Here is a 26,522-nt window from a genome sequence, read left to right as displayed (position 1 = left end):
TATGAGTAGGGAAGAGTGAATGTATACATGAATGCACGGTGTGACTTGTGACAAAATTCTTTCTTACTGTGAGTAGTCAGAAAAATGTGAAAGCCACCACTCTAATAGGTACATCAAATAGCGTAAATTCTAGCCAGGGAATGACTTCTTATAGGTAATTTGAATGATCATGCATTTTCTTTCCTTAATACAGTTTTAGGAAAGGGTAGACAGGTCTTGATGGAACTTGCTTAATGACCATAGCTTGCTAAGTTCTTTTTTTTATCCTAAGAAGAGGACAGAATCCCTGTGGATGTGCTGGGGGTTCTGGGGAAGGACTGGGAGTTCTGATCGGTGGATCCTTATGTCTGTGATAATGCATTATCATGGTGAAAATCTCACGCAAACGAAGCAGGGAGTAATTTGGAGGCAAGGCCCATGTGGTCTGGTCAGCTTCACATGGGGGCACAGTCTAAGGAGGAGATTTTGCAAAGGGATTTGTGCTTCTAAGAATAATATGAAGTAAAGAATACGGCATGATTCTCGCCGTCCCCAACGTAGACAAGATTCCAGGATTGCTGATTTGTTGGTTTTCGGACTGACTTTTGTTAGAATCATTGTATCAGCCAGGATGCAATATTCATGGCTTAAAACAACAAAGGTTTATCTCTAGGTCATGCCACATGTCCATCTTAGGTTCAGCTGGGGTCTCTGCTCCACACTGTTCTGACTCCAGGACCCCAGGTGATGAAACAGCCACTGTCTGGCTTTAGCAGAGGGGAAAGGCCAACGGAGGGTCTCGCACTGGCAATTAAATGCCCCAGCCAGATGACACGCCAGTTTTATTCACAACTCACTGGGCAAAAAGTCCCAGAGCCCACCGACCACAAGGGAGCCTATTAGTGCCATCGTGCCGTGCCGGGGAGGGAAGGAGGCAGGGCGCTCGGGGAACACGGCTTGCCTGGTGATGGCAGCCGCGCCGTGAGGCCGTTAGCCGCGCAGGCACACATCTGTGTTTCCTCTCCAGAAGTCAGGAGCTGGGCCGCGACTGCATGCGTTCATGCTCCTGCATCACCTGGGAAGGTCGATGGGGAGCAGCCAGGTCTTTGGCCTCAAAGTTGGGGATCTGACCAGGAGTCTTCCGCAAGAGCTGACCCCGAACAGCTCTTGAGGCTAGATCTCTCCTGTCGCCTGCAGGTAATGACCAATGGCTGGGAGACGGTGGACATGACCCTGCGGCGGAACGGGCTCGGGCAGCTGGGCTTCCACGTGAAGTACGACGGGACGGTGGCCGAGGTGGAGGACTATGGGTTTGCCTGGCAGGCCGGCCTCCGGCAAGGCAGCCGGCTGGTGGAGATCTGCAAGGTAGCTGTGGTCACGCTGACCCATGACCAGATGATCGATTTGCTGCGCACGTCCGTCACCGTCAAGGTGGTCATCATCCCACCCTTCGACGACGGCACTCCCCGCAGGTAGGGACAGCTGCCCTGCAAGGCGGTGGGGGGTGGTTGGCGGCTCCCTGAGTGCTGGCACAAGGTCTCCCCAGGGCTGTCCCTGGAGGCCCTTTCTCATCCGGAAGAGTGTCAGTCGTGACAGGGTGGGAGTGCACATCTGTCAAACGCTTGCTGCATGCCAGCGATGGTTTGAGCTCCCCGTTTCATCTCCACCGCAGCCCTGTGAGATGGGCACCCCCATCAGTGCCGCCTTCTAGATGACAGACACAGCGATGAAAGTAACTTCCCCCAGGACATGCTACGCGTCGTTCATTTGTCCCACACATATATTGAGACCCTACTGTGTGTAAGCTCGTTCCAGGTGCTCAGGATAGAGCAGTGAACAAAATACAGTGCCTGCTGACTTGGAGTCCGTGTCCTAGAAAGAAGGACAAGCTATTATTAAAAGATAATACAGGATCAGGCAGTGGTGAGCTCTCAGGAGAGAAAGTGGGATAAATAAAGGGTCTGCAACGGGGCTGGAGAGCTGCATACAGGGTGGTCAGGGAAGGCTCCTGGGTGGAGGTGGCCATCTGGTTTTCTGGGCCAGCAGATCTTAGATGGGGACTAGCCAGGGCAGAATCTGTGAAGTACACGTGTGTGCGGCACGTTCCTGCAGCACAGGAAGACACTGTGGCTGGGCAGAGTGAGCAGGGGTGAGAGGTGGGCGAAAGGGACAGGGAGGAGGCCGGGGCAGGGGGGTCACCGTGGGGTGGGGCTTTCTGGACACGGTGACAAGCTTGGATTTTAATGGAACATTTCAAACACATTAAAAGTATACTGAGCCCGCTATTTCAGCATTTAACATGGCCTGTTTTTTGTTTTAAATCTCCATAGCACCCTACCTAGGACTATTTGAAGTAGTCGCAGTCCTTGGACTGTATCTCTGTCCAATGAGGACCTTTAAAAGGTTATTACTACACTTAAAAATTTTTTAACGGTAGGTCAATATCAGTTACCCAGTTAAATCTGTCTTTAACTTTCTGTCGTATGAGAGAGAGAGATTTTAAAAAACAGTTGTTTTGTTAATCAGGCTCCTCTCATTGCGTTCAGTTGATGTATCTTTTCAGGCTCTTAATCCGTAAGTTCCCTTCACATTATTTTATTTGTTTCTTCTTGCAATTTATTTGGGGAAGAAACAAGGCCATTTGTCCTTTAGAGCAGGGCTCCCCAACCCCTGGGCTGCGGACCGGTACCAGAACCTGGCCACACAGCAGGAGGTGAGCAGCAGGTGAGCAGGTGAAGCTTCATCTGTATTTGCAGCCTCTCCCCAGCGCCAGCATCACCGCCTCAGCTCCGCCTCAGATCATCAGGTGTTAGATTCTCATAGGAGCACCGGTCCCTGGTTTCAAAAAGGCTGGGGACCGCTGCTTAGAGTTTCCCATTTCCTGAACTTAGCTGCTTGCATCCCCCTGGTAGCTTTTAACCTGTTCCCCTAGTGTGTGTATTTTCCATAAACTGGAGTTCAATGCAGAAGTTTGACCAGATTCTGATTAACATCCTTTGGTAACACTTCCCAGGTGTGCATCCTTTAGGAGGCCCCATGTGTCTGGTGTCCCTCTGTGAGTGACACCAAGGGCGATCAGAGGGTTCAGAGGGTGGCAGCCTGACCTGTCATCGTACATTTCCCCTCAGCTCTCAGCAGCCATCGTGATCGTCGCCCAGTCCTTTACTTCATTATCGTCGTGATGCGCTCAGTGCCATCATTCCTTCTTTATTTATCGGCTGTACAAATTAATTCTTCTGAAAAGAAATTGCCTTCAGTAACTGTGTGGTTATTCTAAGGTATAATTTATTCAAGGAAGGCAGGATAAGTGCATTTTTAGAGTAATGATTTGGTACCCTAGCTACCTCCAGAGGTGACCCCTGTCTGCAGGAGCAAGACAGAGAAAGGGAGAGTCACCACATTCCAGGCTCTGGAAACACAGGCGCGCAGAGGACAGCCAAGGCCTTGTCCCTCGTAGAGCTGATGAGTGAATTGGGGAGACAGACAAGAAACAAGTAAGCAGATAAGATGACTTCATACAGCAGAAGGGGGAGGCAGCCGGGCGTAGAGGGAAGACAGGCTCTGCAGTGAGACTGCCTAAGTTTGCATCCAAGCTCCTCCCCTTTACTAACCATGACCCCGGGCAAATGGCTTCACCCCTAACCGTGTGCCTCAGTTTCTCATTTGTAAACTGCAGACCATATTAGGTCCTTCCCCCAAAGGGTGGTTGCGAGGTTGGAGGAGGTAAGACTTGTAGAACCAGTACCTGGCATGTAGGAGGTGCTCTGGAGACACTGGCCGCAAGATATAGGATGCAGAGAAATAAAGAACATGACCCAACCTTGGACAGGATGGTTGGGGAGACCGGAAGGTGAGAAGGAGCCAGAAGAAGGGCCTTGCAGGGAGGGCGTAGCTGTCACAAAGGTGGGGACAGAGCCCTCAGATTGTTGACATATGCGAAAGAAGGTCCTCTGGTTGGAGCAGAGTGAGCCAAGAGGAAGGCATGAGATGAGATGACACGGGGTGCTTATACAAGTGACCTCACAGGGCTGATGTGGTCTCTACTTTACAGATGAGAAAGCCGAGGCGCAAGCAGACCAGTCACTTGTGCAGAGTTGTACAGCTAGTTGGTGGCAGAGCAAACTCAGTCCAGGTTTCCCAGCTCCATATGCTCTGCTGCCTCTAAAAGATGTTGAGAGCTCTGGGCCTGCGACTTCTGGTTGCTCTTCCCCGCCCCTCTTCCTGAGTCCTGCTTGCTCTGAACGTGGTGGAGTGTGGTTCTGAGCAGCCCTAAACCCGGCAACCAAGGGCTTGGCTACCTTCGCCCACACCCTGGTCCTTCAGCCTACCTTCGCCCACACCCTGGTCCTTCAGCCTCGGGACTCCACTCAGGCCCCAGCCATCTCCTCCCAGCCCTCTTCTGGGGCCTCCTTCACCGCTGCAGAGAGCCAAGGCCCAGCCGCACCCACTCCGGGCTCGGCAAGGGCAGGTCAGGCTGAGGTAAGCCCACAGGCAAGCTCCCTGCAGACCCCTTTTCCTCTCTCTACACACATGCTCACACCCACACGCGTGCACGTGAAAAGCCAGCCCTCCCATTGGATGACTCTCCAAAACTCAGGGAGTGAGAGAGGCTGTGAAGGCGTCCCAGGCCTGCAGGTAGGGACCAGCTGAAGCCAAGGTAAAAGTCTGCAGACTCCCTTCTGTGGCTTTGGGGAAACAGGCCAGGGAGGGTGTGACCAGACAGACGAGTTCTGCTCCCTGCCCTATTTAGGAAAAAAAACCGTCATCCTGTTCACAGGGTTGGATGTGGGTTGGGACTTGCGTGGGTTTTGTTATTCTTTAAATGCAGGGGTGTCTGGCTAGCCTCATTTGAAGAGCTGATAACCCCAACTGTGGGGTCCTTCCAGCCTCTTGCTGCAACCCTGACCTGGCTCGAATGTCACAATGAGCTCTGAGGGGAAACACCAGGGATGGGCAGAGGTGCGCTTCCTGCCACCAGCCGGGCTCTGCATGGCATGTGTCCAGACCCTGTGCTCTTCGGACACTGAGTACATTACAGGGGGTCATCTTTGCACCCATAGTCCACAAGACTGGGGTTCTTGAGTGAGCCCTGCACTGCTGGGCCATAGCTGGGCGGGGCCTGATAGCCAGAGCCCCTGATGAGATGTGTCATCTTGCCCTCGGGTACTTGCGCAGGTTCAGGAGCGATGCTCTCATCTCTCTGTCTCTGTCGCTGCCTGATGGGGAAGGTGATCTGGGATGCTTTTGTCCCCTTTAGTTGGACTCCAGACCTCTGGTCAGGGGACTGTTGGAAACTCCTGCCTGAGAAGGGAAATTGAAACCGTACAAGCAAGTGAGTAGGAGAATTAAGGAAGAAGTCGCCACGGCCCCCAGAAACTCGGCTGTCAGGAGTCAAGGCCAAGGAGGCGATGAGAAAAAGTGGTGTGTGAGCCTAGGGACATCTTCCCTCAGATGTTTCCCGCGTGTGGCCGAGAGATTGGAATGGACTATTTAGCACAGAGTTGTTGGTTGAGCAAAAGACCGGAAGCAGCCTAAGTATCCAGCCGTAGGAGACTGGCCGAGTAAATCCCAGGTCCTTCATGCGATAGAGTAGTGAGTGATTGTTTCAAGAAAGTGAGGTGAATCTGTTTGTGCCAGGAGGGTCTGGCAGGGAATATTGACAGTTGTGGGTAGGGGAAGGAAGCAAGATGGTATCCGGTGTTAGTGTGTGGTTTTTATTTTCATTTTAAATATTTGCTTATCTGCATAGGATATTTCTGAAAGGATGTGTAAGAAACTGGAAGCTGTGGTTGCTTCGGGTGGGTAAAACTGGGGGATGGAGTAGGGGACATGAATGCCTTTTTATACCACTTAATCTTGAAAACAGATTCAGAAACTTAATTCAAGAAGTGGACTTCTGAAACTCGTATCCCTAGCAACTCAGTAAAATGCAGACTCCTGGGCCCCACCTCAAGGAGGATTCTGCTTTAGACGAGCTGAATGAACTTCGCTAAGTTCTCAGGGTGACTGAGATGCTGAAGGTTCTCAGATGGCTGGGAAGGAATTTGCTCCTGAGTCCCGAGGTGGGTGTAGTTGGATTTTGGAAAGTGGAAGGGAGACCTCCGGTTCTGGGCATGTGGGAGGAGCAGAGAGACCATCCACAGAATTGGCTGGAAAAGGCTGGCCAGTGAGAAACTGCTAGGGGGGAAAAAAAGGAACTGCCTATTTATTAAATATTTTCTGCTAATGCCTATAGAATGCTCACAACCACCCCATCTTACAGATTTGGAAACTGAGGTTCTTGAAGGGAAATCCCTCCCCCGAGGCCGTGGAGGTCCTAAGTGGCAGAGCTGGGATCTGAGGGCCCAGGAGCCCTGGCTCTCCACCACTGTGTGCTGCCTTCAAGATGACTGGATAAGGCTTCCCTCTTGGAGGTCATGCCTAGGGGCTCGTGGCCAGAAGTGAAGCTTTTAGTAACTAGGGGAAGGGGAACTCAGGGACACAAAAAATCTACTCCCTGGCTCCCAGATTACTGCCAGTGTGCCTGGTGGTTAATCTCGTGGGCTCTGATGTCAACTTTCTGTGTTTAAATCCAGCTTCCACCTGTTACTGCCTGTGTGACCTTGGGCAGATTGTTTAACTTCTCTGTGCCTCATTTTACTTTTCTCTGAAGTGTGATGGACTAATCAGGACTCTGGTTACCAGCAACAGAACCAACTCAAATATGGTGAAGCCAAAGAGGGACTTGGCTGGCTTCCATACCTGACAAGACTGGGAGATAGGGCAAAATTGAGGCATGGCTCTGTGTGGGGCTCAGACACCCTCATCAGGAATCTCTGTCACCTGTTTCTCCTGCGTTGCTGTCATTCTCAGGCTGCTTCCTACTTTGTGGGGACAAAGATGGCCTACCCCTACTCACAGCTCCAGGTTAGGTCTCCCTAGCTCAGCAGCCCTAGTGAAATAGATCTTTCTCCCAGAAATTCCAGAAGCAGTTCCAGAGTTGATGTTTACTGTGTCTGATTGGCCCCACTTTAGGCCACATGGCAATCCTGTGCCAGTCATGTCCAGGGGAAGAGGAGTTTCTGATTGGCCAGGCCTGGGTCACATGCTCATCCCTGGAACCAATTAATGGGGTCAGCTCCACCCAGAACACACAGACCTATTCTCAGGAGCAGGGGTGTGGAAGCCGGGCAGGCAGGAGCAGCAGGTGTGCCTGCTTGGGGCCATGATGGTGCCCTCCTCCACCTCCGCCTGGCCTGGCATATCTACAGGCTCTGTTAGATATGTGTTCTTGTCATTCCTCGCTTGGTAGCTGGTGAGGCATCAGCACCTACCAATCCTGAGAGACTGCCAGAAGGAGCTGCTGGATGTCAGCTCTGACCCTCCTGCTGCTGAAGGGCACGGTGTGTCAGGCCCAGGTGCCAGAGCACATCCTCGGGTCCTTTTAATGACTCCTTAGCAGCCATGTCCTGGGCCCACAGCCTCCCGGCCACCAAGTCCACCAGACCTTTAGCCAAGTGGCCGTGAAAGTCCCCTGGGCTCTAGGGGACTCAGAAGAGGATCGGCTCGTTGGGGGCATGAGAGCTTCCAGGCTGAGTGCTCCTCTGAGCAGAGCTCCCGCAGCTGCTGGGAGGTGGCTTTTGTGAGCACAGCCCCCTCTTCGGAATCAGAGCCCCCTCCCAGCTGCACCAAAGCCGCGGGGGAGAATGCCAGCCCAGCCCGCGATCTCCCTGCCGGGAGCCAGGGACGCTGCAGTGTGCGCGCCAGCCTGGTCGGGGGGAAGTCACGGGCCGTTCTGCATCTATTTCAAGGTTCTGCATTTCATGGCTTTTTTTTTTTAACCACCCTGCAAAGTAGGTCACCTGCTCTTCTTCTAGCTGCCTTTGAGCGTCTCTGGAACAAGGCAGATCCTAAGGGCATCTGCCTTCCTGACCCCGAGTTCCGCTGAAGGGGGCTGAGCCACTCGAAGGAGGATGGGCTGACTTGAGGCTTGGGTCAGGGGGAGGGGAAAGGAGGGGAGAGGAGATGCGATAGAGCAGGCCAGGCAGTCGGAACCCCTGTGTTGGGCCCTGTCCTGACTGAGGACTCAGAGCTGGTAAGTTTCAGACCAATTTAAAGGGGATCTACTCAGCCTTTAAAGTAGGCCATCATGGTTCAGATCTGGCCAGGGAAAGCTGCCCAGTGTCACAAGGCAGCAGGTCTCTCCCAGGCAGCAGGCATGTCTGGCTGCTGGTGGGCCAGAGCCTTTCTGGATAATAACCAAGCTTCTCTTCGCAGGGGGTGGCCGGAGACCTATGGCGTGGACACCGCGGAGCCCAAGCCTGAGCCGGAGAGCTTGGCCCCTGGGGTCCGGCCCCCCTACCGCAGCAACGCGCCCTGGCAGTGGAGCGGGCCCGCATCCCACAACTCTCTGCCAGCCTCCAAGTGGGCCGCTCCGGCCACCCCGGGCCACGCCCAGTCCCTGAGCCGGCCGCCGAAGCAGACCCCCATGGTCCCCTTCCGGGAGTCCCAGCCCCTGCACAACAAGAGGTAAGGAAGGGCCTGCCGACGGCCACCACACCCGGCCCCCACCTCCCCCCGTGCTTTTCTTTCTCCTCTTTTTTCCAGTCTCCTCTCCTCAGTCTTTCTCCTGTCCTTGTCCTCTGTCTCCCTCCATCCCCGCCTCCCTTCAGCTTTCATCATGAGCCCCTCACGTGAGCCCAGTGCTGGGAGCTCCATGTCTGAGGCTGGAAGTCTCCGTGCCATATGTGGTTAAAACTCTATATATTTTTTTAAAAGGTTAAGGGACTGATACGCACAAGATATGAGATGCGATGCCTCCTTAGGGGCATCGGAGGGGTGGGAGGAGAAGCCCACAGGTGTGTAGGTAGCACCCCCATTCTGATTCTTGGGTTACGGGCAGCAGCTGCAAAGAGTTTATTACAATGACATGTACCTTAAATTCACTTAAATATGTTAATGTTAAAAGATAAAGAAAATTTCCAAGAAATGAAGGAATCTAACCTATGAGGGTGGGCAAGAACAGTGGTCAGCTTTTGGCCGCCCCTGTCAGGCCACGGACACTGCAGGTGGGCTGGGCCCCACTGGGCCAGGAAGAACCAGGGGTATCCCCGCTTCCTGCCGCCCTTTGCTCAGCAGCCCTCTCTCCATCCCCACGGGAGGGGACAGCAGATAAAGCAGATGGGATGTGGTTGGGTCTGAGGGTCCGTGTCTGCCCCTCCTCTGTGAGGACAGGGGTGTCATCCTCACTCACCCCACCTCCTTCCTCCCTGTCTCTGTTTCAGGCCTGTCAGCTTCCCAGAAACCCCTTACGCAGCATCACCAGCAGGGGCCGACAAAGTCCCTCCCTACCGACAGCCTTCCGGGAGCTTCTCCACCCCCAGCTCCGCCACCTACGCGAGATACAAGCCATCCCCAGAAAGGTCAGTCGCTTCACTCTTTTCAAATTAAGGATCCGATGACAGCTAGGGATCCTCTTTTCCCAGTAAATGCACACACCCCACAGGTTTTTTGCGATTTTATGGGGTTTCTGGCTCCCTGCAAGTCATCAAAGGACCTGCAGGAGGCCTGGCTGAGTCTGTTAGGGTTTAGGGCCAGGCCGGCCTGGGCAGGACTCGCGTTGGCCTTCCTCGCAGCGGTATTTCGGTTGCCACTTTCTTGACAGCTCTGCCACTTGTGTGAGCCAGACCGTCTTCCTTCCCGTACGGTCATTCATCCACCAGGCCACCAGCATTACCCAGTTTTCATGGCCTTGTAGGCCTCAGTCCTGTCACCTTAGATCCTTCCCCAGTCTGGCAGCCTAAGTGGTCTCCCCAGCTCCTTCGTGCTCCCCCATACCCTCAGGATGAACCCAAGCTCTGCCACTTGCTCTCCAGCTGCCTTCAGCCCTGGTGCCCTGTGCCCTTCCTTCTCTAGGGTCCCAGGGACCCCCACTGTTCCCTCGTCCTCAGGCCAGATCCACGGGCCTCATCCTGGATGTCTCCGTCCCTCCTTCCTCTCCCTTCCCGTGTCCATCTTTTCAGCCTTCTGAGCATCTCTGCCCCCACCCCAGCTGCCCCACCCTGGCCGCCTCCTGTGGTCCACCTTCCCCTCAGCAGCCAGGGGAATCTTTCTATGTCTGGCCATATCTGTCCCCTGCTCCCAGGGTTCTAGAGCCCTCAGGACACAGCCTCAGTGCCACCAAGGCCCCCCCTGCCTCTCCAGCCCTGTGCAGTGCCACACATCACCCTCACAGGCTACTTCCAGTTCCCTAGTGAGGCTGTCTGCATTTCAGAGCCCTCCTCATGTTCTTTCCTCCACCTGGAAATTCTTCATGCTCTTCACCCCCACGCTCCTCCATCCTGCCAACCTGAGCGTTGGTGCTCCTCCTCCAGGAAGCCTTCCCTGAACCTCCCCTAGCACTAGGTGAGGTGCTGCCCCTCTGCCCCTTAGTTCCCGATGTATTTCCTGACCATGGCCTTGCGCACTCTCCATTCTGTTAGCCCAGTTGTGTGCGTATACAGGTGCATGCCTTCCAACATCTAGGACCTTACGTGTTCGTCTTTGTATTTCCATCGCATAGCACAGGGCCTGACACGTGGTAGATCCTTGGTATGTGTTTGATGAAAGAGTTGGAGTGAGTCAGTGAGTTTGTTTGAATAACACCACCTGCCGTAAAAGCAGGAATTAATTCACTAGGCCAGTGGGTCTTGATCTTTACTGCGCCTCAGAATCACCCAGAAGGAAGGCTTATTAAAATACAGATCGCTGGGCCTCGCCCCCAAGTTTCCAGGTTAGTAGATCTGTGGTGGAGCATACGATACCAGTGCTGCTGGTCCAGGGAACAAACGTTGAGAGCCACCGAACTAAACCGTTGTTTGGTCCTAGGCCTCTGCTGTAAAGTGGAGGAGAACATACTTACTTTCTGGTAGCCACCATTCAGCTTCCATTCAGCAAAGGGACCCTGGAGCCTTCTGTGTGCCAGGTGCAGGGGGAAGTATTTGAGACACTCACCAGGGGCTCCCATTAGCAGTGCTGCTGGCTGTAATGGAGAGAGGGTCTTAGACCAACCTCTGGTGAGTGCCCTGACAGACTCAGGCCTTGGAGGAGGGAGCCCAGCCCAGCCCCACAGGCCTAGGCTGGCTGCCCAGAGGAAGTGACATTTAAATGGGGTTTTGAGAGATTAGTAAGAATTCGATGCAGAGCCAAGGGGGAAAGTCATTCCAGACAGAGCAAAGGCCGTAGACGCGGGTAAGCAGAGTGCTGTGGGATGCAGGAGGCATGGAGAGAAGTCGGGAGGTGGGGGTAGAGGGGGTGGGGTTGTGGGGCGGGGGCACCTGAGTAGCAGCAACACTGGGGCTGGAAATGGCTCAGTGGCCACCAAGCAATTAGCTAAGAGCAGAGGTAGCGGGGGCGATGTTACTTATGACTCCAGGGAGCATTTTTTTTTCAAAGTCTTTGTGTCCCCCCTTCGTTATTCTTATTTTTAAGCTTTTTATTTGAAATACGTATTCACAGGAAATCAAAAAGAAATGTACGGGGAGCTCCGTGAGCCCTTCACTCAGCCCCACCCCCACCCCCCAGTGTTAATGTTTTGCGTGACCAGGATGTCAAAGCAGGACGTTGACGGTGGAACAATGCCAGAGCCTGTTCACAATTCACCACTTATCCATGTACTTGTGCGCACGTGTGTGTGTGTGTGTGTGTGTGTGTGTGTGTGTAGCTCTATGAAATTTTGTCACTGTGGTTATTGTCAACCACCACCACAAGTACTGTCACCACAAACTGCCTCCTGCTGCCCCTTGCTACCCCTTCATGGCCACACACCCCTTTCCCCATCCCTGACCTCTGGCAGCCCTTAATCTGTTGTGCATCTCTTTAACTATTGTTACTTTGTGAATGTTATGTAAAAGGAAACATACAGTGCAGATCTTTTTGAGATTCTTTTTCTCTCAGTGTAATTTCCTTGAGGTCCATCTGAGCCGTTGCGTGTATCACAGTCAATTTCTGATTATCTCTGAGTCGTAGTCCACGATATGGAAGGAAGGGCCGTAGTTTGTGTAACCATTCACCCACTGAAGGATGTTTGGGTTGTTTCTGGGCTTGGGCTTTTAAAAACATTCATGCCCCGAGCTTGCATGAAAATAAGTTTTTGTATCTCTGGGATAAATGCCCAAGAATTCAATTGCTTGGCAAGATACAGAAACAACCTAAATGTCTGTCAACAGATGAATAGATAAAGAAAATGTGGGACATATAGACGATGGAATATTATTTGGCCGTAAAGAAATTCTTCCATTTGTGACAGCATAGATGAATCTGGAGGGCATTATGCTAAGTAAAATAAGTCAGACAGAGAAAGACATACTGTATGGTATCAAAAAAAAGAAATGTACAGGGCAGAATAAAAAAAAAAGTCAAACTCATAAAAACGGAGTAGAATAGTGGTTGCCTGGGGGTGGGGAAAATGAGGAGATTTCGCTCAAAGAGTACCGAGTTTCAGTTATGAGATGTTATCTGAGGAGCCGGTATGCAGCATGGTGGCTATAGTTAATAATTCTGTATTGTACACTTGAAGTCTGCTAAGAGAGTGGATCTTAAGCATTCTCCGCCCACAAAGAACTATGTGAGGTGGTAGATGTGTTAATTAACGTGATTGTGGTAATCCTTGCACAATGTAGATGTATGTCAACTCATCGAGTTACACACTTTAAATGTATTACAGCTTTGTTACTTATACCTCAGAGCTGGCGGGCAGATGCTTCTAAGAGTGCTACCTGCTCAGCAGATCGAGAACAGTGTTAATTCAGTGAACGGGTGTGCTGACTATTCTGTATTGCACGCAGAGAAGTGCTTAAGGGAAAAAATACAATTGCTTATTGTGTGGCAAGTCCATTTTTAGTTTAAAAAGGAACTGCCAAACTGTTTTCCAGGTTGGCTGTGCCATCCCACGTGCTCGCTGGCAGGGTATAGTGATTTGGTTTCTCTACGTCCTCACCACCATTGGGTGTCATGACCGTTTGTCATTTTAGCCATTCTGATAGGTGTGTAATGGTATTTCATTGTGGTTTTAATTTGCATGTCTCTGATGGTTCATGATGTTAAACATCTCTTCATGTGCTTATTTGCCAACTGTGTATCTCATCAGCAAAATGTTTTCTGCCCCTTTTCTCGTTGGATTTGTTGTTTTCCAGTGTGGTAGAGTTCTTCGTATATTCTAGATACGAGTTCTTTGTCAGATGTGTGATTCACACATATTTCCTCCCAGTCTTTAGTGTGTCTTTTCATTTATTAATAGGGTCTTCCGCAGAATGAAAGTTTTCATTTTGAAGAGGTCCAAATTATCATTTTTTTCCTTTTATGGGTTATGTTTTTGGTGTAAGGTCCAATTCTTTGCCTAGACCTGCTTCTAAGAATTTTCTCATTTTTTTCTAGAAGTTTTATATTTTACATTTAAGTCTATAATCTATTTTGAGTTAATTTTTGCATAAAGCGTGCAGTTTAGACAGAGGTTCTCTTTTATGCCTGTGTTCATTTTGTTCCAGCACCATTTATTGCAAAGGCTTCATCTCCATTACATCGCTTTTGCTCTTTAAAGCAAAAATTCCTTGGAAAGGAAAATTAATTGGGTACATTTGCATGGGTCTGTTTCTGGGTTCTCTAGTCTATTCCATTGATCTACATACACAATCTCAGTGAGTGCTCCCAGCAGCCCCACAAGGTGGTGGTTGAATTATCCTGTGTTACAGCGGGTAAACTGAGCCTCGATGGGGTGAGTCTACTTGATCAAGGTCACTCTTCTTGGAAGTGGCAGAATCAGGACAGGCACCCAGACCTGTGCGATTCCAGAGGGCTGACCCCGGCCCCAGGCTCTCCTGTCTGCTGAAGGACTCTGGGCTCATCTTCCAAGTCAGGGTGACATGCATGGTCCCTGCTGGAGTCCCCAACCCCCAGTGGCACTTTGTATTTCAGGCTCTCGGCATTGGCACATGGGAAAGTGACACCTTTTCCTTGGATTCCAGCTGTTCCCAGGGATCTAACAGAGCCCGACTCTGCCCTCTGCAGCCCAAACCTCAGCATTTGTTATCTCTGTCAATAGCTGGGTGCCAAGTTTTATCCAATGTTCCTAGCGCACCTCATCCTCAAAACCCCCAAAAGTGTCTTTCACAGGCAGTCACCAGCCTGCGGTAAGTGGCTGGGAGCAGATCATGGTGGCCTTTGGCCTCAAGTCCTTTCCTCTTTGCCTGCTGCACAGTCATTCCATGACACCCTGAAGCCAGATATTTCGGCCCAGCCCGAGACATTTCTCCCTGTGGACCCCTCCATCTCTTGCTGTCTCCTCCAGCAGGCTGCTACTTGCCAGATTCATCACACTTTTAAGAAAGCAAAGGCCATCACAGGCAGAACCTGCCCATCTCAGATTTCCTGAGAGACAAGGTGACAAGATGGCCTGCCCCTTACCAGCTGTGTGAGTGTGGACAAGCAACTTCCTCTCTGCACTTCAGTTTGCTCACATGTAAAATGTGTGTCTCTGAGCAGTGTTAAGAAGATTGAGGGAGGGCCACCCTCTGGAGCACTTGGCACTGTGCCTGGCACATAGTATGTGCTCCGTGGGGGTGATGACTGTTGCCGCTGAGTGTGGTGCCTGTGCTGGCAGCTGAGGTACAGAGGCTGCCAGGTGCTGTCTCTGTCCTCGGGAGTTTGCCATTCTCATGTGCAAGACGAGCAAACTACCGAAGTCAGGACACAGCCTTAGGGACGGAATCACATGCCCAGCTCAGCAGGCCTGCGGGGCCGGACTGGCCGCTTGCCTTCTGCTCGTTACAACACCTGTTTGGCTTGATTTTTTTCCCCCGTTTTTCTCCGCCAGCTCCGTAAAGACTGGTACATCAGTCAGGAGGCATTCGACTACAAGTGACAGAAAACCTAACTCAAGAAGGCAGGAAGCGTTAAGGGGATTTAAAATCATGTAACGTATCCCGAGAGAGGGTACTTTAGGGCTGCTTAGTTTTGCAGCAAGGTCCTCAGGGATCTGCCCCACTCATGACCCACGATGGCTGCTGTGGCCCCAAGCAAAGCCAGTTCCCTGCAGAAGAGAGAAGGAGCTTTTGTTAAGAGCGAAGGAACCGAGTCACTTGCCCATCCCCGAATCAGCCCCTGATAAGGTCACATTGGACCTGCATGGCTTTCTGAAACTGTAAGGATTTACTCAAGCCACGTGGCGGAGCAATGGCTGCCAGAGCAGAATCTGGGCTCTACCACCAAGGACAAGGATGACTGTGGCTTTGGGGTAGCAGCCAACAGTGGCTACATCATCCATCCACCCTTTTACTCAGTCATCCCGTAATCCACCCATTCGTTGTCCCATCAGTCAGTGCAGGAGATTGACCGCAGGCGGGAGCCTTCCCCTCAGAGAGGCTGCTTTCCATCGTAGCAGCCTGACCCTGCTGATCTTAAGGCAACCCCCACTTCAGCTTCCCCAGTCTCCGTGAGTCTGTCCAGCGTCTGTCTGGAGACACCTGAAACTGCAGCTCGTTAGTTCCTCACTAAAACCTCAAACCCTTTAGCTTTGAAGTGTTTTTTCTCTTCTAAGTAAAGATAGAGTACTTGAAATTTTCTCAGATGAGATCGAAGATGTTTGATCTCTTGTTCTGGGCATTCTTACCCAGAGCTATACATGGTGAGATGCTTGGCATGTCCCTGTTTCTAATCAACTTGACCAGTATTGCAGTGATAGAAATGACCTCAAATGTGACATATTCAGCAGCCCCCAAAGAATGGTCAGCATAGATCAGTTGGTTTGCACTGGGATTATTAAATTAGCAGACAAAGCACAGGTTGTCTTGATTGAGGACAGTGGCTAAGAGAGGAAGTGTGGTAAATATGTCCCACTAAAGGTGGACCAGTTAGGATTAGGTTTAGCTGCGTAATTTAAAACCAGTGATTCAGATGAGATGGTTTCTTTCTCCCACTTTGCCAGGGACCCAGGCTCCTTCTCACCAATGCTCTGTCATCCTGGGCCTGTCACCTGCTGGTCTCAAAGTGGCTACTGGAGCTTCAGCCTTAAGGAGGTGATGAGGCAAAGGCACCCACAGCACACCCCCAGAGATTTCCTGGAAGTCACATTTAGCACTTTTATCTCATTGGCTAGAAATGCAAGGACTCCTGGGAAATGTAGTCTGTTAACATCACATTGCTGCTCTAAATACACTTGAGATTCTGTTACCCGGGTAGTTTCACAGAGTCCAGTGAAACTTGGCAGCACCCCTCTGCTGCTTTGGAGGTGCCGAAGCCTAGGGGTTTGGAGCTGGTGTTTGCAGAGGCAGCCCTGGACGTTGGCGGGTCCCAGTTTATCACCCTCCCAAGCTGCAAGTACAGGTGCATTGCAACCAAACGACAAGTCGCAATATCAAGTTGACGAATGGAGGTTCAGTGTCAGTGGGTGCTTCCAGCTACGAGTAACCAAAATTTGGCTGGAATTTGGTAGGAATGTGTGATCTCACAGAAAAGGAGGCTCAGAAGCAGGGCAGGCTTAATCCAGCATCCTGACCACATGACCGAGGGCCCAGCTCCTTCCGCCCCTCTGCCATCCTCAGCACTGACCCCGTCCTCAAGCTGGTAGTGAGAAGGCAACAGCGGCTCATGCTGTTGTGTCTGGACCCAGCAACACCTAGAAGATGAGGACGAGAGGCCATCTTTTTTCATCATCTCTCTTAGGAGCAAGAGACTTATCCCAGGAGCCTCCTCGGCAGACTTCCCCTATTTCAGTCAGGTCATGCTAGGTAACAAACATCCAGAAATCTCAGTAACTTGTATCAACAATAGTTTATTTCACACTCACACTGCAGCTCCGCTGCCAGTTGGCAGGGGACCACTCAGGACCCAGGCTGTTGAGCAGCCACCATCTCCAAGTCACTTCCCTCACAGTCCAATGATGAGAACTAGTCACACAGCCCCACACAGCCAGTCCCAAGGGGCCAGGAAGTGCGGTTGTGCCACATGCTTGCCAGATGAGGAACCAGAAGTATTTTGTGGGAGTCTTAATAACTCACACCCTCTCATACCTCATTAGCCAAAACTGTGTCATATGCCTGTCCCTGAGCCAACCCCAGGCAGGGAGCAGGGTCTCCGCCATGACTGGCTCTGACCTGAGGGCAAGGATGTGGGGCGGTGCTCCCGGGATCCGCTCCGGGCACAAGGATTGCTGCCGGGATGTGAGGCCCCAGGGACACCCTCCTACCACCTCGTCTGTTGAACCTGAGCCTCTGCCGTGGGTGTGCAGAGCCAGCCTCCAGGAGACTCTGTCTAGGAGATATCTTTATTTCATGCACTCCAGAACCCTGTGGGGGAGAAATGTCGTTATCCCACTTTTCAGATGGGAAAACTGAAGTTCAAACCAGTGAGCGCTTAACCAAGCGAGGTCACGCAGCTAGTGAGGCTTTGAGCCCTGATCGCCCCATCCTGAAGCCTGAGCCCACAGCTGCTCCCCTGTGGCGCCTTCCCCCAGCAAAGGGACGTTCACAGCGTCCTGGCCTATCTGTCGGCCAGCTGTCCCAGCTCACCCTGTATCATGTGTCAGGCTCAGTCTAAGTGCTGGCTGGGCACCTGGAATGTCATTCAGTCCTATAAGGAAGGGCCTACTGCAATCACCACTTAACAACTAGGGAAACTGAGGCTCAGGGCTAGGACGTGACTGTACCTGGCCGGGCAAGAGGCAGTGGTAAAGTTTGAACCCCAACCTGCCTGGCTCCAGACCTCCTGCACCTGTATCTGCCGCCTTATCCACTGGAGAGAAAGGGAGCCCGAGACGGGCCTGGGGCGGGGAGGCTTCTGACAGCAGCTCACCCCATTTCACAGCTAGGAAACGAACCCGTGCAGAGCCCATGGGCAGGGTCGTTGGCCTGAGTGGCTTCTGCCTCCTCCCTGGAGCACCGCACATTGCCCTGCGCTTCCTGCCACCACCAGCTCCTTGGCGTGCTTCCCAGGCGAGACTCATGCCTGACCTTCAGTTAATAGCACGTTTCTAAGCTTACTCATCTAGCCTCCCCTCCCCTTCGAGCCTCCCCTGTGTTTAAAACCCACCGCAGAGCCAGCCTCGGGCTCAGGTGTTTTTTGACGTACCAGCCCTTCACCCTGTGATTGCCTCCTCTCGCTCCTCTGCAGGTATGCGGCCGCCCCACACACACTGCTGTCTTTTGATCCCCACTTCGGCCATGATGGGACGTCCAGCGGCGACTCCTCCTCAGGTGGCCTGACCAGCCAGGAGAGTACCATGGAGCGCCAGAAGCCAGGTAGGGTCCCCCTGCCCACTTCACCCTGCAAGTCCTCTGCCTACAGTTTGATAGTGACACCCCTCCTCGCGGCAGACGGATAAAACACAAAAGAAAGCAGTGAAGGCCACACGCGAGGTTAGATCAGAGAGGTCACCCAGGACAGCAGAGGGGACCAGTGAGCTGATCCTTCTCCATCCAGGCAGGGCATCAGCAGATGGCGTCTGCCAGCACCGTCAGTCAGGATTCAGAGTACAGATGTGCAACATGGAGGTGGCGACGGCCAGGGGCAAGAGTCGAGAAGGACTGAAAGTAGTGCCTCGGGGGAGGCTTCGCGTTTCTCGGCTGTCATGCGTGTGCAGCACATGCTAAGAGCCCAAATCCTGAGTGTCCGACATGATGCCATCACGAAGTGACCGTGCCACGTTCCACACCTGGGTGGGGCAAGAGATGGAGCGTGCCCAGCCTCGGAAAGCCCCCACCCCTACCAGTCAGTACCCCACGGGCCCCCGTGTCCTGCTTCTCACAGCCGAACTGCATTTTGTCTGGTTTTGAATTTCACGTCTACAGAAACACTAGATGCGTTCTGTGTGTCTGTCTGGCTTCTGTCACTGAGTGTTATGTTGATGACAGTTGGCCATGGGGTTGTGTGTAGCCACACAATTTCCGAGTAGTATTCCACTGTAGTGTCGGGGGACATTTGGGTGGTTTCCAGTTCGGGGCTGCTGAGCATAGTCCGGCTAGGGCTGTCCTGTGTCCATCTGTTGATGAGCACAGGCTCACGCATCTGTAGGGTATACACCTAGGAGCGGAATTGCTGGGTCACATGTTTAAGTTAACATGAGACTGCAAAACTTTTTCCTCAAGTGACAAACTTTCACACGCCCGCCAGTGATGTATGAGAATTGTTGCTTCATGTCCTCACCAACCTTTTCGTGTCAGCCAGGTAGGGGTAGTCCATTGCAGTTTTAGTTTGCATTTTCCCAGTGCCTGAGGAGACTGAGCATCTTCTCATCTGTTTATTTTTCTTTATAGAATGATGATCATGGGTGCATCCACTTAGATAAATATTTTAAACATAATTTCACATTACAGACTTGTAGCCCCCTTGGAGTCTGAGGACCATCAGATGAGTGGGTGGGCGCTGAAGAAAGAGAATGGGTGAGATGCCAGAGAGCGTTGGCACTGCGGGGGCAGAGATGGAGATGGCCTGTCGGGGGGTTCCAGGCTTTCCAGGCAGCTCGGGGGGTGGCCGTGTCGGCCCTTCATCAGCTCCCCGGGCACTGCGGGGTGGGAAGAGGCTGCATGCCCGGGCCTAGCGGCCTGCGGAAGGCCTCAGCTCCCAGCCCCATGGTGCCCTTAAACCTGGGCAAGTGGCTGGACTTCAGGCAGCCTGTCACCCTCGAGACCCTTTCTCTTTCTGCGCCTCCAGGGCCTGCAAACCCATGTGATCCTGCCTGTCCCCGCCTGCAAGTCTGTGACCTTTGCCCCAAGACAGACAGATTTGCATCTTTTTTCTCCTCCCAGTTCAGAAAAAGAAAAGTGTTTCTTGGTGATTTCATTGCACCAAAGTGTAAAATGAGAAGGAAATTTTTCCAACGTTCACCGTAGGCCCCAAATAAGCTGTTGCAGAAACTCACCATTGTCCTTCCCTTCTCCCTTCTGTCCCCCAGAGCTTGGTTCCCCTCTCACCTCCTTGGGACCTTGTTATAAGTTGACTAACACCTCCCCCCCCGCATCCCACCCCTACACAAATCAGGGCATTCATCATGAAACCTAGAGTGTATCCAGGACCCAGAAAAAAGGTAGTTCAGGGTGGGAGGTTCAGGCACCCAAGCACACATGGGGATTCGCCCAGGCCTGATCAGTAGTCATAGTAACAGCAACACAGTTTTGTGTGCTTGTTGTATGCCCAGCACTGTACTGGGCATGCAGCAAGCATACTGTATGTGTGAGCATGCAACAAGCTCACTGCACCCCACATTCCTTCCTGTTTACTCACCTCGGGAGCATGACAGTGGGCACTTTTTACTGCTAGTTTTAGAAATGAGGAAGATGAGGCACAGAAACATTGTCACTTGTCCAAGGTTCCTGCTGATAAGTGGCATCATTGAGATTTTAACCAAGGCTTGTTGGATTCTGGAACCCTTTCTTAACCCCTACCACCCACTGACACCACCTGCACCTCAAAACCCATAGTGTGGGTGTTTTTCAAGCCTCAGAGCACCCAGGTTGGGAAGAGGTCCCCAGGGTCACCAGCTGCCCCGAGTCCATGCTTGGCCATGGTTTCAGCATGTCTCTTGCACCCAAATCCACGTCTGTCACTCAGCATGTTGGGGTGAAGCAGGAGAGCCAGAAGGTCCCTGGGGGCCAGTCCAGAGGACCAGTGGAGGGCCCAGGATCAGGGCCTTCCACAGGCAGAGGCAGGGACGCTGGAGCGGCCAGCGGGGGAAGAACCCGGCCCCTCAGGAGCGGGACACCAGACCGTGCACCAGGGGTGCAGCGTGAGCCAGGCAGGCACATCCCCTGCCTACTCAGAGCCAGCAGTCTGAGGGGAAAGACAGACAAGAGACGGGGCACACAATGGTAAATACTCACCAGCGATGCCGAGTATCAGGCGGGAGCTAACGTAGTGCTGGGAGAATCTCTAAACAAATCCCAGTCGGGCAAGGCTGGAAGAGCACAACGCGGGCACTGGGAGGACATTCCAGGGAAAGGGAACAGCCAGTTGAAGACGCCGAGGTGCCAGTGAGGCTGCTGTTAGAGGAACCATAGAAGGTGGAGGGCTGGTGGGAGATGAGGCCCGGGAGGTGACAGGGACACAGCACGTGGTGAGGACTTTGTCCTCAGCTCAGAGTGGATGGGAGTCACCGGCTTGGTACAGAGATGGGTGGGACCTGACTTGGGAGTTCACAGGGTCCGTCTTGCTGCAGATTCTTGCCAGGTCGGGACAGTGAAGGGGGAGAGAGCACTGGGTTCTGGACATAGTCGTTTCAAGGTGGAGTGGACAGAATTTCCTCATGCCTCGACACGGGTGAGAAGGGAGGAGTCCAGGATGGTACCAGGTTTCAGCCTGAGCACCTGACAGGGCAGAGTGGCCATTGGCTGAGCAGGGGAGCCTGAGAGCTGCAGGTTTGGGGAAGATGAGGAGTGGACTTTGGTCATGTGCGGTGGAAGGTGCCCAGCAGACGCCCAGTGGAGGTGCTATGAGGTAGCTGTGTATCCAAGTCTGAAGTCAAGGCAGAAGTCTAGAGACAGACACGTGTGTCGTCGGTGTTGTAGGTGGTAGTTAGGCTGGGTGTATGGGCCACAGGCTTGGCTCTCTGTAGAAATGTGGTTTCCGGCATGGGCTGGCCACCTCCCAGGAGACCAGCACCTCCTGCGTGTACGGGATGCTCCAAAGAGGAGAGCAGTTTCCTCAGGTAGAGTAGGTGACAAAGCGACCTGCCTCCCTGCTCGTTCATATCCGTGGCTCCCAACTAAATGCTTCATGGGTGGTGGCACCCTGGACTGTGCCAGCCAGCTGCCCTCTGCAGTGACCCCAAGCGCCCTGCCTAGCCGGCCAGGCCCACCTTTCCCGAGTATTTATAAGATCGATAACTAGCCTTCCATCGGTGGTGGTTTTTGTTTTTGTTTTTAAGGTCAGATGCTTAGTTCAGGCTCATTGGCTTTGGGAGTTTAGACTAATTTATACGCATACCAGCCATCACAATTTTAAACTTATTTCACATTTGAACTAGCAATTCCACTTAGAGAATTCTGTCCCAGACACAAGTCCCACACTTGCTCAAAGTTGTGTATAGCGGGAAGGCCACCAAAACATTGTTTTAAAGAAAAATCAAAAATAACCTAAATGTCCATTGATAGAAAACTGGTTAAATAATTGATGCCCATTCACACAATGGAATACTACACAGCTATTAAAAATAAGATAGCTTCATGTTCAGTTGTGTGAAGATGTATTATGAAGACATAAAGCAAAAACAAGTGTAAGTATACTGTAAAGTGAAAATCAACTGGTAGGATGATGTTTATTATGATTCCATTTTCATTTAACAAAATAGTATGCATGTTTAACCAACAAAGGATTGCAACCTTGCATATATAAAGAACCCTATTCACCAATAAGAAAAAAGGTAGTCGATCCTGTGGAAAATCGGGTAAAGGAAATGAACAAGTAATTTACAAAATAAAAAAGCCAAATGTCTAGTAAGGATGAAAATGTGCTCAGCCTCCTTTGCGTGACGATGGAGGATTGTTGTAAGGCTTCGATGAGTTCATCCATGCAAAGCACTGCATTGGGGCCTGGTATAGAGAAAGTGCTCAGTAACTGTTCCGTTACCGAGTATTGTCATACCCCAAGATGTAAGTCGATGGGGTCGTGGCCCTGTGTGAGCTGAGCAGACAAGCTGGCAGAGGGGTGGCTCCATCAAACCAGATTTAGGGCCAGATTCTTCACGTGGACTCAGGCCACAGCCTGAGTCACCTCTAACCACTGGTATGTCTCATGTCTTCCTACAGAGCCTCTGTGGCATGTGCCTGCCCAGGCCCGGCTCTCGGCCCTGGCTGCAAGCAGCGGGAACAAGCACGCCTCCCGGCAGGACGCAGCAGGCAAAGACTCCCCCAACAGGCATTCCAAAGTGAGTCTGGGCTCCGCCTGCCCCACCCTGGGGAGTCAGGGCTGTAGGAGTTGGCTGCTTGGCTTAACATGACTACCGTGGGCACAGCAGCTTCACCTGCCTCCGGTGGGTGTGGGCTTCTGAATGCCATACGTGAGCACCTTTGCCACCTTCCACTCGGGCAGAGGGGCCAAATGCTGGACTTAGAACCAGTCAAATGCACATCTTGACTCCATCCCTCACCAGCTGTGTGATATAAAGCAAATCCCTTCACCTCTTTAGGCTAGTTTCCTCTTTATTACATTGGTCATGGTAGGTGTCTTGAGCTTGGGCTGTTATAACAAAAATACTGTAGACCAGGTAGCTTATATACATCAGAAATTCATTTCTCACAGTTCTAGAGGCTGAGAAGTCCAGGGTCAAGGCCCAGGCAGAATCGGTGTCTGGTGCGGGCCCGTTCCTGGTTCGCAGACGGCCTTCTTACCTCATGTGGTGGAGCGGGCAAGGTAGCTCTCTGGGGTCCCTTTTTATAAGGGCGCAAATATACATATGGATTTTATAACCTTGCTCACGAGGGACATATAAATACATATATAGGGATAAATAGGTAAATATATATAAGGATTTTAAAATCACATTTATGAGGCTTAATGACTTAATCACCTCCCGGAGGCCCCACCCCCTAATACCAATACTCTGGAGATTAGGCTTCGACGTGAATTCCGGGGAACACAAACATTCAGTCTATGGCAGTAGGTTAACTGCTATGACACATAGTCCCCAAATCTCCGCGACCTCCCACAGTAGGAGTTTATGTCCCTCTCATGTAACAATTCACTGTGGGTATTCAGTGAGCAGCTTCCCACGTGGTAATTCAGGAACCCAGATTCCCTCTCCCTGTGGCTCCACTTTTCCTCAGGTCTCTGCCTCTTTCCAGCAGGTGGGGGCTGGAAGAAGAGAGGTTCACATGGGAAGTTTTTGTAGCCCAGGCCTGGAAGTAGCATCATCACTTCCACTTAGATTTTATTGGCTCGGACTCTATCACATGACTACACCTCACTGCAAGAGAAGCTGGGAAATGTAGTTCCATGTGCCCAGGAGAAGAAGATCGTTTTGGTGAACACTTGGCAGTCTGTTCACATCCATTCACTCAGTGGGTGTTTGATGAGCACTTACGGTGCCAGGCCTTGGGGCCTCAATGACGAAGAGAACAGACTAGCCCCTGTGCTCACAAAGCTGATGCGCCAGTGGGGGCAACAAGCACTAAGCAGATAAACGGATATATCATGGATCGCCAAGAACTATTCCTGGCTGGGAAAGGAAAACAAAGCACGGTTAAGGGAAGAGTGTCAAGCACTGCTGCTTTAGGACGAAGTGGTTAGAGAAGGTCTTCGAGGAGGTGACCTTTAAGCCGAAACCTTGAATGAAGCAAGGGGCGATCTGTGAAAATATCTGGGGGAAGAGCATTGCAGCCAAAGGGAACAGCAAGTGCAAAGGCCCTGAAGTGGGAGTGTGCCTGGCTTGCTCCAAGAGCAGCAGGGAGGTCCACGTGCTGGAGCAGAGGGAGCGAGAGGGAGAGGGAGAGGCAGATGAAGTTAGAGACCGGGACACGGTCCAGGTTGCCCAGGGCTTCAGGGCACTGGCGAGGACTGTTGCTTTTCCTCTGAGTGAGATGGATCCACCGGAGGGCTCTAAGCAGGGAAGGGACATGAACTGACACAGGTGTTCACAGCCTTCCTCTGGCTGCATGGAGGGAACAAAGTGGAGTGGAGGGTGTAGGGAGAGAGGGACAGGAGCAGGGAGACAGGGAGGAGGCTGCTGCTGTGGTCCAGTGGGAGGCAGTGGTGGACGGAGCCACGGAAGGAGAATGAGTGGCGGGTTCTGGATCTGTTTTGAAGATGCCGGCGACAGGATTTGCTGTTGGACTGGACACGGTGTGAGAGCAAAAGCCGGCTCCAGGGTGACTCCAGGGCTCTTGCATGGGGGCGGGCAGCTGAAAGGGTGGGGGTGCCGTTATTAAGACAGAAGAGGCAGATTCCGGAGGGAAAGATGGGAGCTGAGTGTTAGACGTGTTGAGCTTGAGCTGTGGGCTCACGAGATACATACCTAAGGTCATTTATCCCTCCAAGCAACCCCCTGAGGCAGAGTTATTATCCACCCCATTTTACAGATGTGGATACTGAGGCTCTTGCCCCAGGTCACATGGCCAGTAAGTAGAGGAGCCAGAGTTGCCAGATGTCTGGCTCCAGGGGTCTCACTCGTCGGAGGGGGGCCCAGGGAGGGGAAGTTTGCCCTGCCCTGACGTCTGGGGATGTCACGCTTCTCTCGCCCCCCAGGGAGAGCCCCAGTACTCCAGTCACTCCAGCAGCAACACCCTCTCCAGCAACGCCTCCAGCAGCCACAGCGACGATCGCTGGTTTGACCCCCTGGACCCTCTAGAGCCAGAGCAAGACCCCCTCTCCAAAGGCGGCTCCAGCGACAGCGGCATCGACACCACCCTCTACACCTCCAGCCCCAACTGCATGTCGCTGGCCAAGGCACCTCGGTCCGCCAAGCCACACAAGCCACCAGGAAATATTGGCCTCTGTGGGGGCGGGCGTGAGGCCGCCAGGCGACCACATCATGCAGACAAGCGGCGGGAGGTGTCACCCGCCCCTGCAGTTGCTGGCCAGAGCAAGGGCTACCGACCGAAGCTGTACACCTCGGGCTCCAGCACCCCTACAGGCCTGGCTGGGGGCAGCCATGACCCACCGAGGCAGCCCAGGTAAGGCACTGCTCCTCCCCTGGGCCCTTCATGGAGGCCTGACACCCTTCTGCTTCCCGCACCATCCTGACGGCAGGGTCCCCTCCCCAGAAGCATGCTCACAGGTGTACGTGCTTGCACACTAGTTGGCTTAGAGTGGGGAGGCTCACGGAGCAGCCCTGCTGCCCATCCCTCAGCCTTCGAAGACCCAGCAGAGGAAGAGAAACCCCTGACTGTCTCGTCTGTCTCTGGTTCACTCTGACCCTCTGTGTCTCATTCCTTCTCCCTCTGAGACCACCGGTTTTTATGCTTTCTGGGGTCACAGACTCTATCGGTTAGGAGTGTATTTGGCTGGAGGTAATAGAGGTTTAACAGTCCCCTGATGGGAGGTCCAGAGAAGGCTGAGCCAGGCTGTGCAGCGGCCTGGGGAGGCCTCTAAGGCCTGGCACCCTGTGTCTTCTTGCCCCGTCATCCCGGTTACACGAGCTGAGACTTCCTGGTCTCTAGATGGCGGCGGTGCCCCTGGCGGCGTGGGGGCAGAGCGCAGAGGAAGGACTGCAGCCTGTGTACAGCTCCCCTGCCATGGAGAAGCAAGAGCTTTCCCAGAACCCCCTTCAGCGAGCAGCGTCACATGACCGTCCCAGCTGCAAGGAGGTCTGGGGCATCACTGTTTAGCCTTCCAGCGACGCAGTAAAGGGCAGTGGTCCCCGGACAGTCCCCTGGAGGGGGCTTTTCAACACAGAAGCTGGGCCCCACGCAGTTTCTTTTTTATTTTTACCATCTCCAAAAAAGTCATATTGATTACATTAACATTATGGAAGTTTAAGAGTGTCTGATTCAGCAGGTCAGGGTGGAGCCTAAGAATATGCAGTTTTTTAAAGTTCCCAATAGGTGCCAACGCCGCAGCTCCCAGGCCCGCTCGCGGCTCCCAGGCCCACACGTTGAGGGCAGGCA

The 26,522-nt window shown here is 52.6% G+C and overlaps 1 protein-coding gene across 3 annotated transcripts in view; it reads left to right on the top strand.

The window, feature by feature from the left end:
• Nucleotides 1-26,522, top strand: part of SIPA1L3 (signal induced proliferation associated 1 like 3) — a 232,575-nt gene that overhangs the window by 172,650 nt on the left and 33,403 nt on the right. For 2 of the 3 annotated variants that reach the window (XM_011372306.2, XM_011372305.2), the window contains exons 10-15: nucleotides 1,177-1,451; nucleotides 8,236-8,487; nucleotides 9,243-9,380; nucleotides 18,100-18,227; nucleotides 22,728-22,846; nucleotides 25,162-25,589. In XM_011372306.2, coding sequence (XP_011370608.1) covers nucleotides 1,177-1,451; nucleotides 8,236-8,487; nucleotides 9,243-9,380; nucleotides 18,100-18,227; nucleotides 22,728-22,846; nucleotides 25,162-25,589 — 1,340 coding nt within the window. Of the gene's footprint in view, nucleotides 1-1,176; nucleotides 1,452-8,235; nucleotides 8,488-9,242; nucleotides 9,381-18,099; nucleotides 18,228-22,727; nucleotides 22,847-25,161; nucleotides 25,590-26,075; nucleotides 26,444-26,522 lie in introns of those variants that run through there. The other variant, XM_023537924.1, reaches the window with a different exon arrangement.

Source organism: Pteropus vampyrus, unplaced genomic scaffold (genome assembly GCF_000151845.1).
Source record: "Pteropus vampyrus isolate Shadow unplaced genomic scaffold, Pvam_2.0 Scaffold203, whole genome shotgun sequence".
In the NCBI taxonomy this organism is placed as follows: Eukaryota; Metazoa; Chordata; class Mammalia; order Chiroptera; family Pteropodidae; genus Pteropus; species Pteropus vampyrus.
Note: the sequence above shows the minus strand (reverse complement) of the source record. Positions and strands in the feature narration are given on the sequence as shown.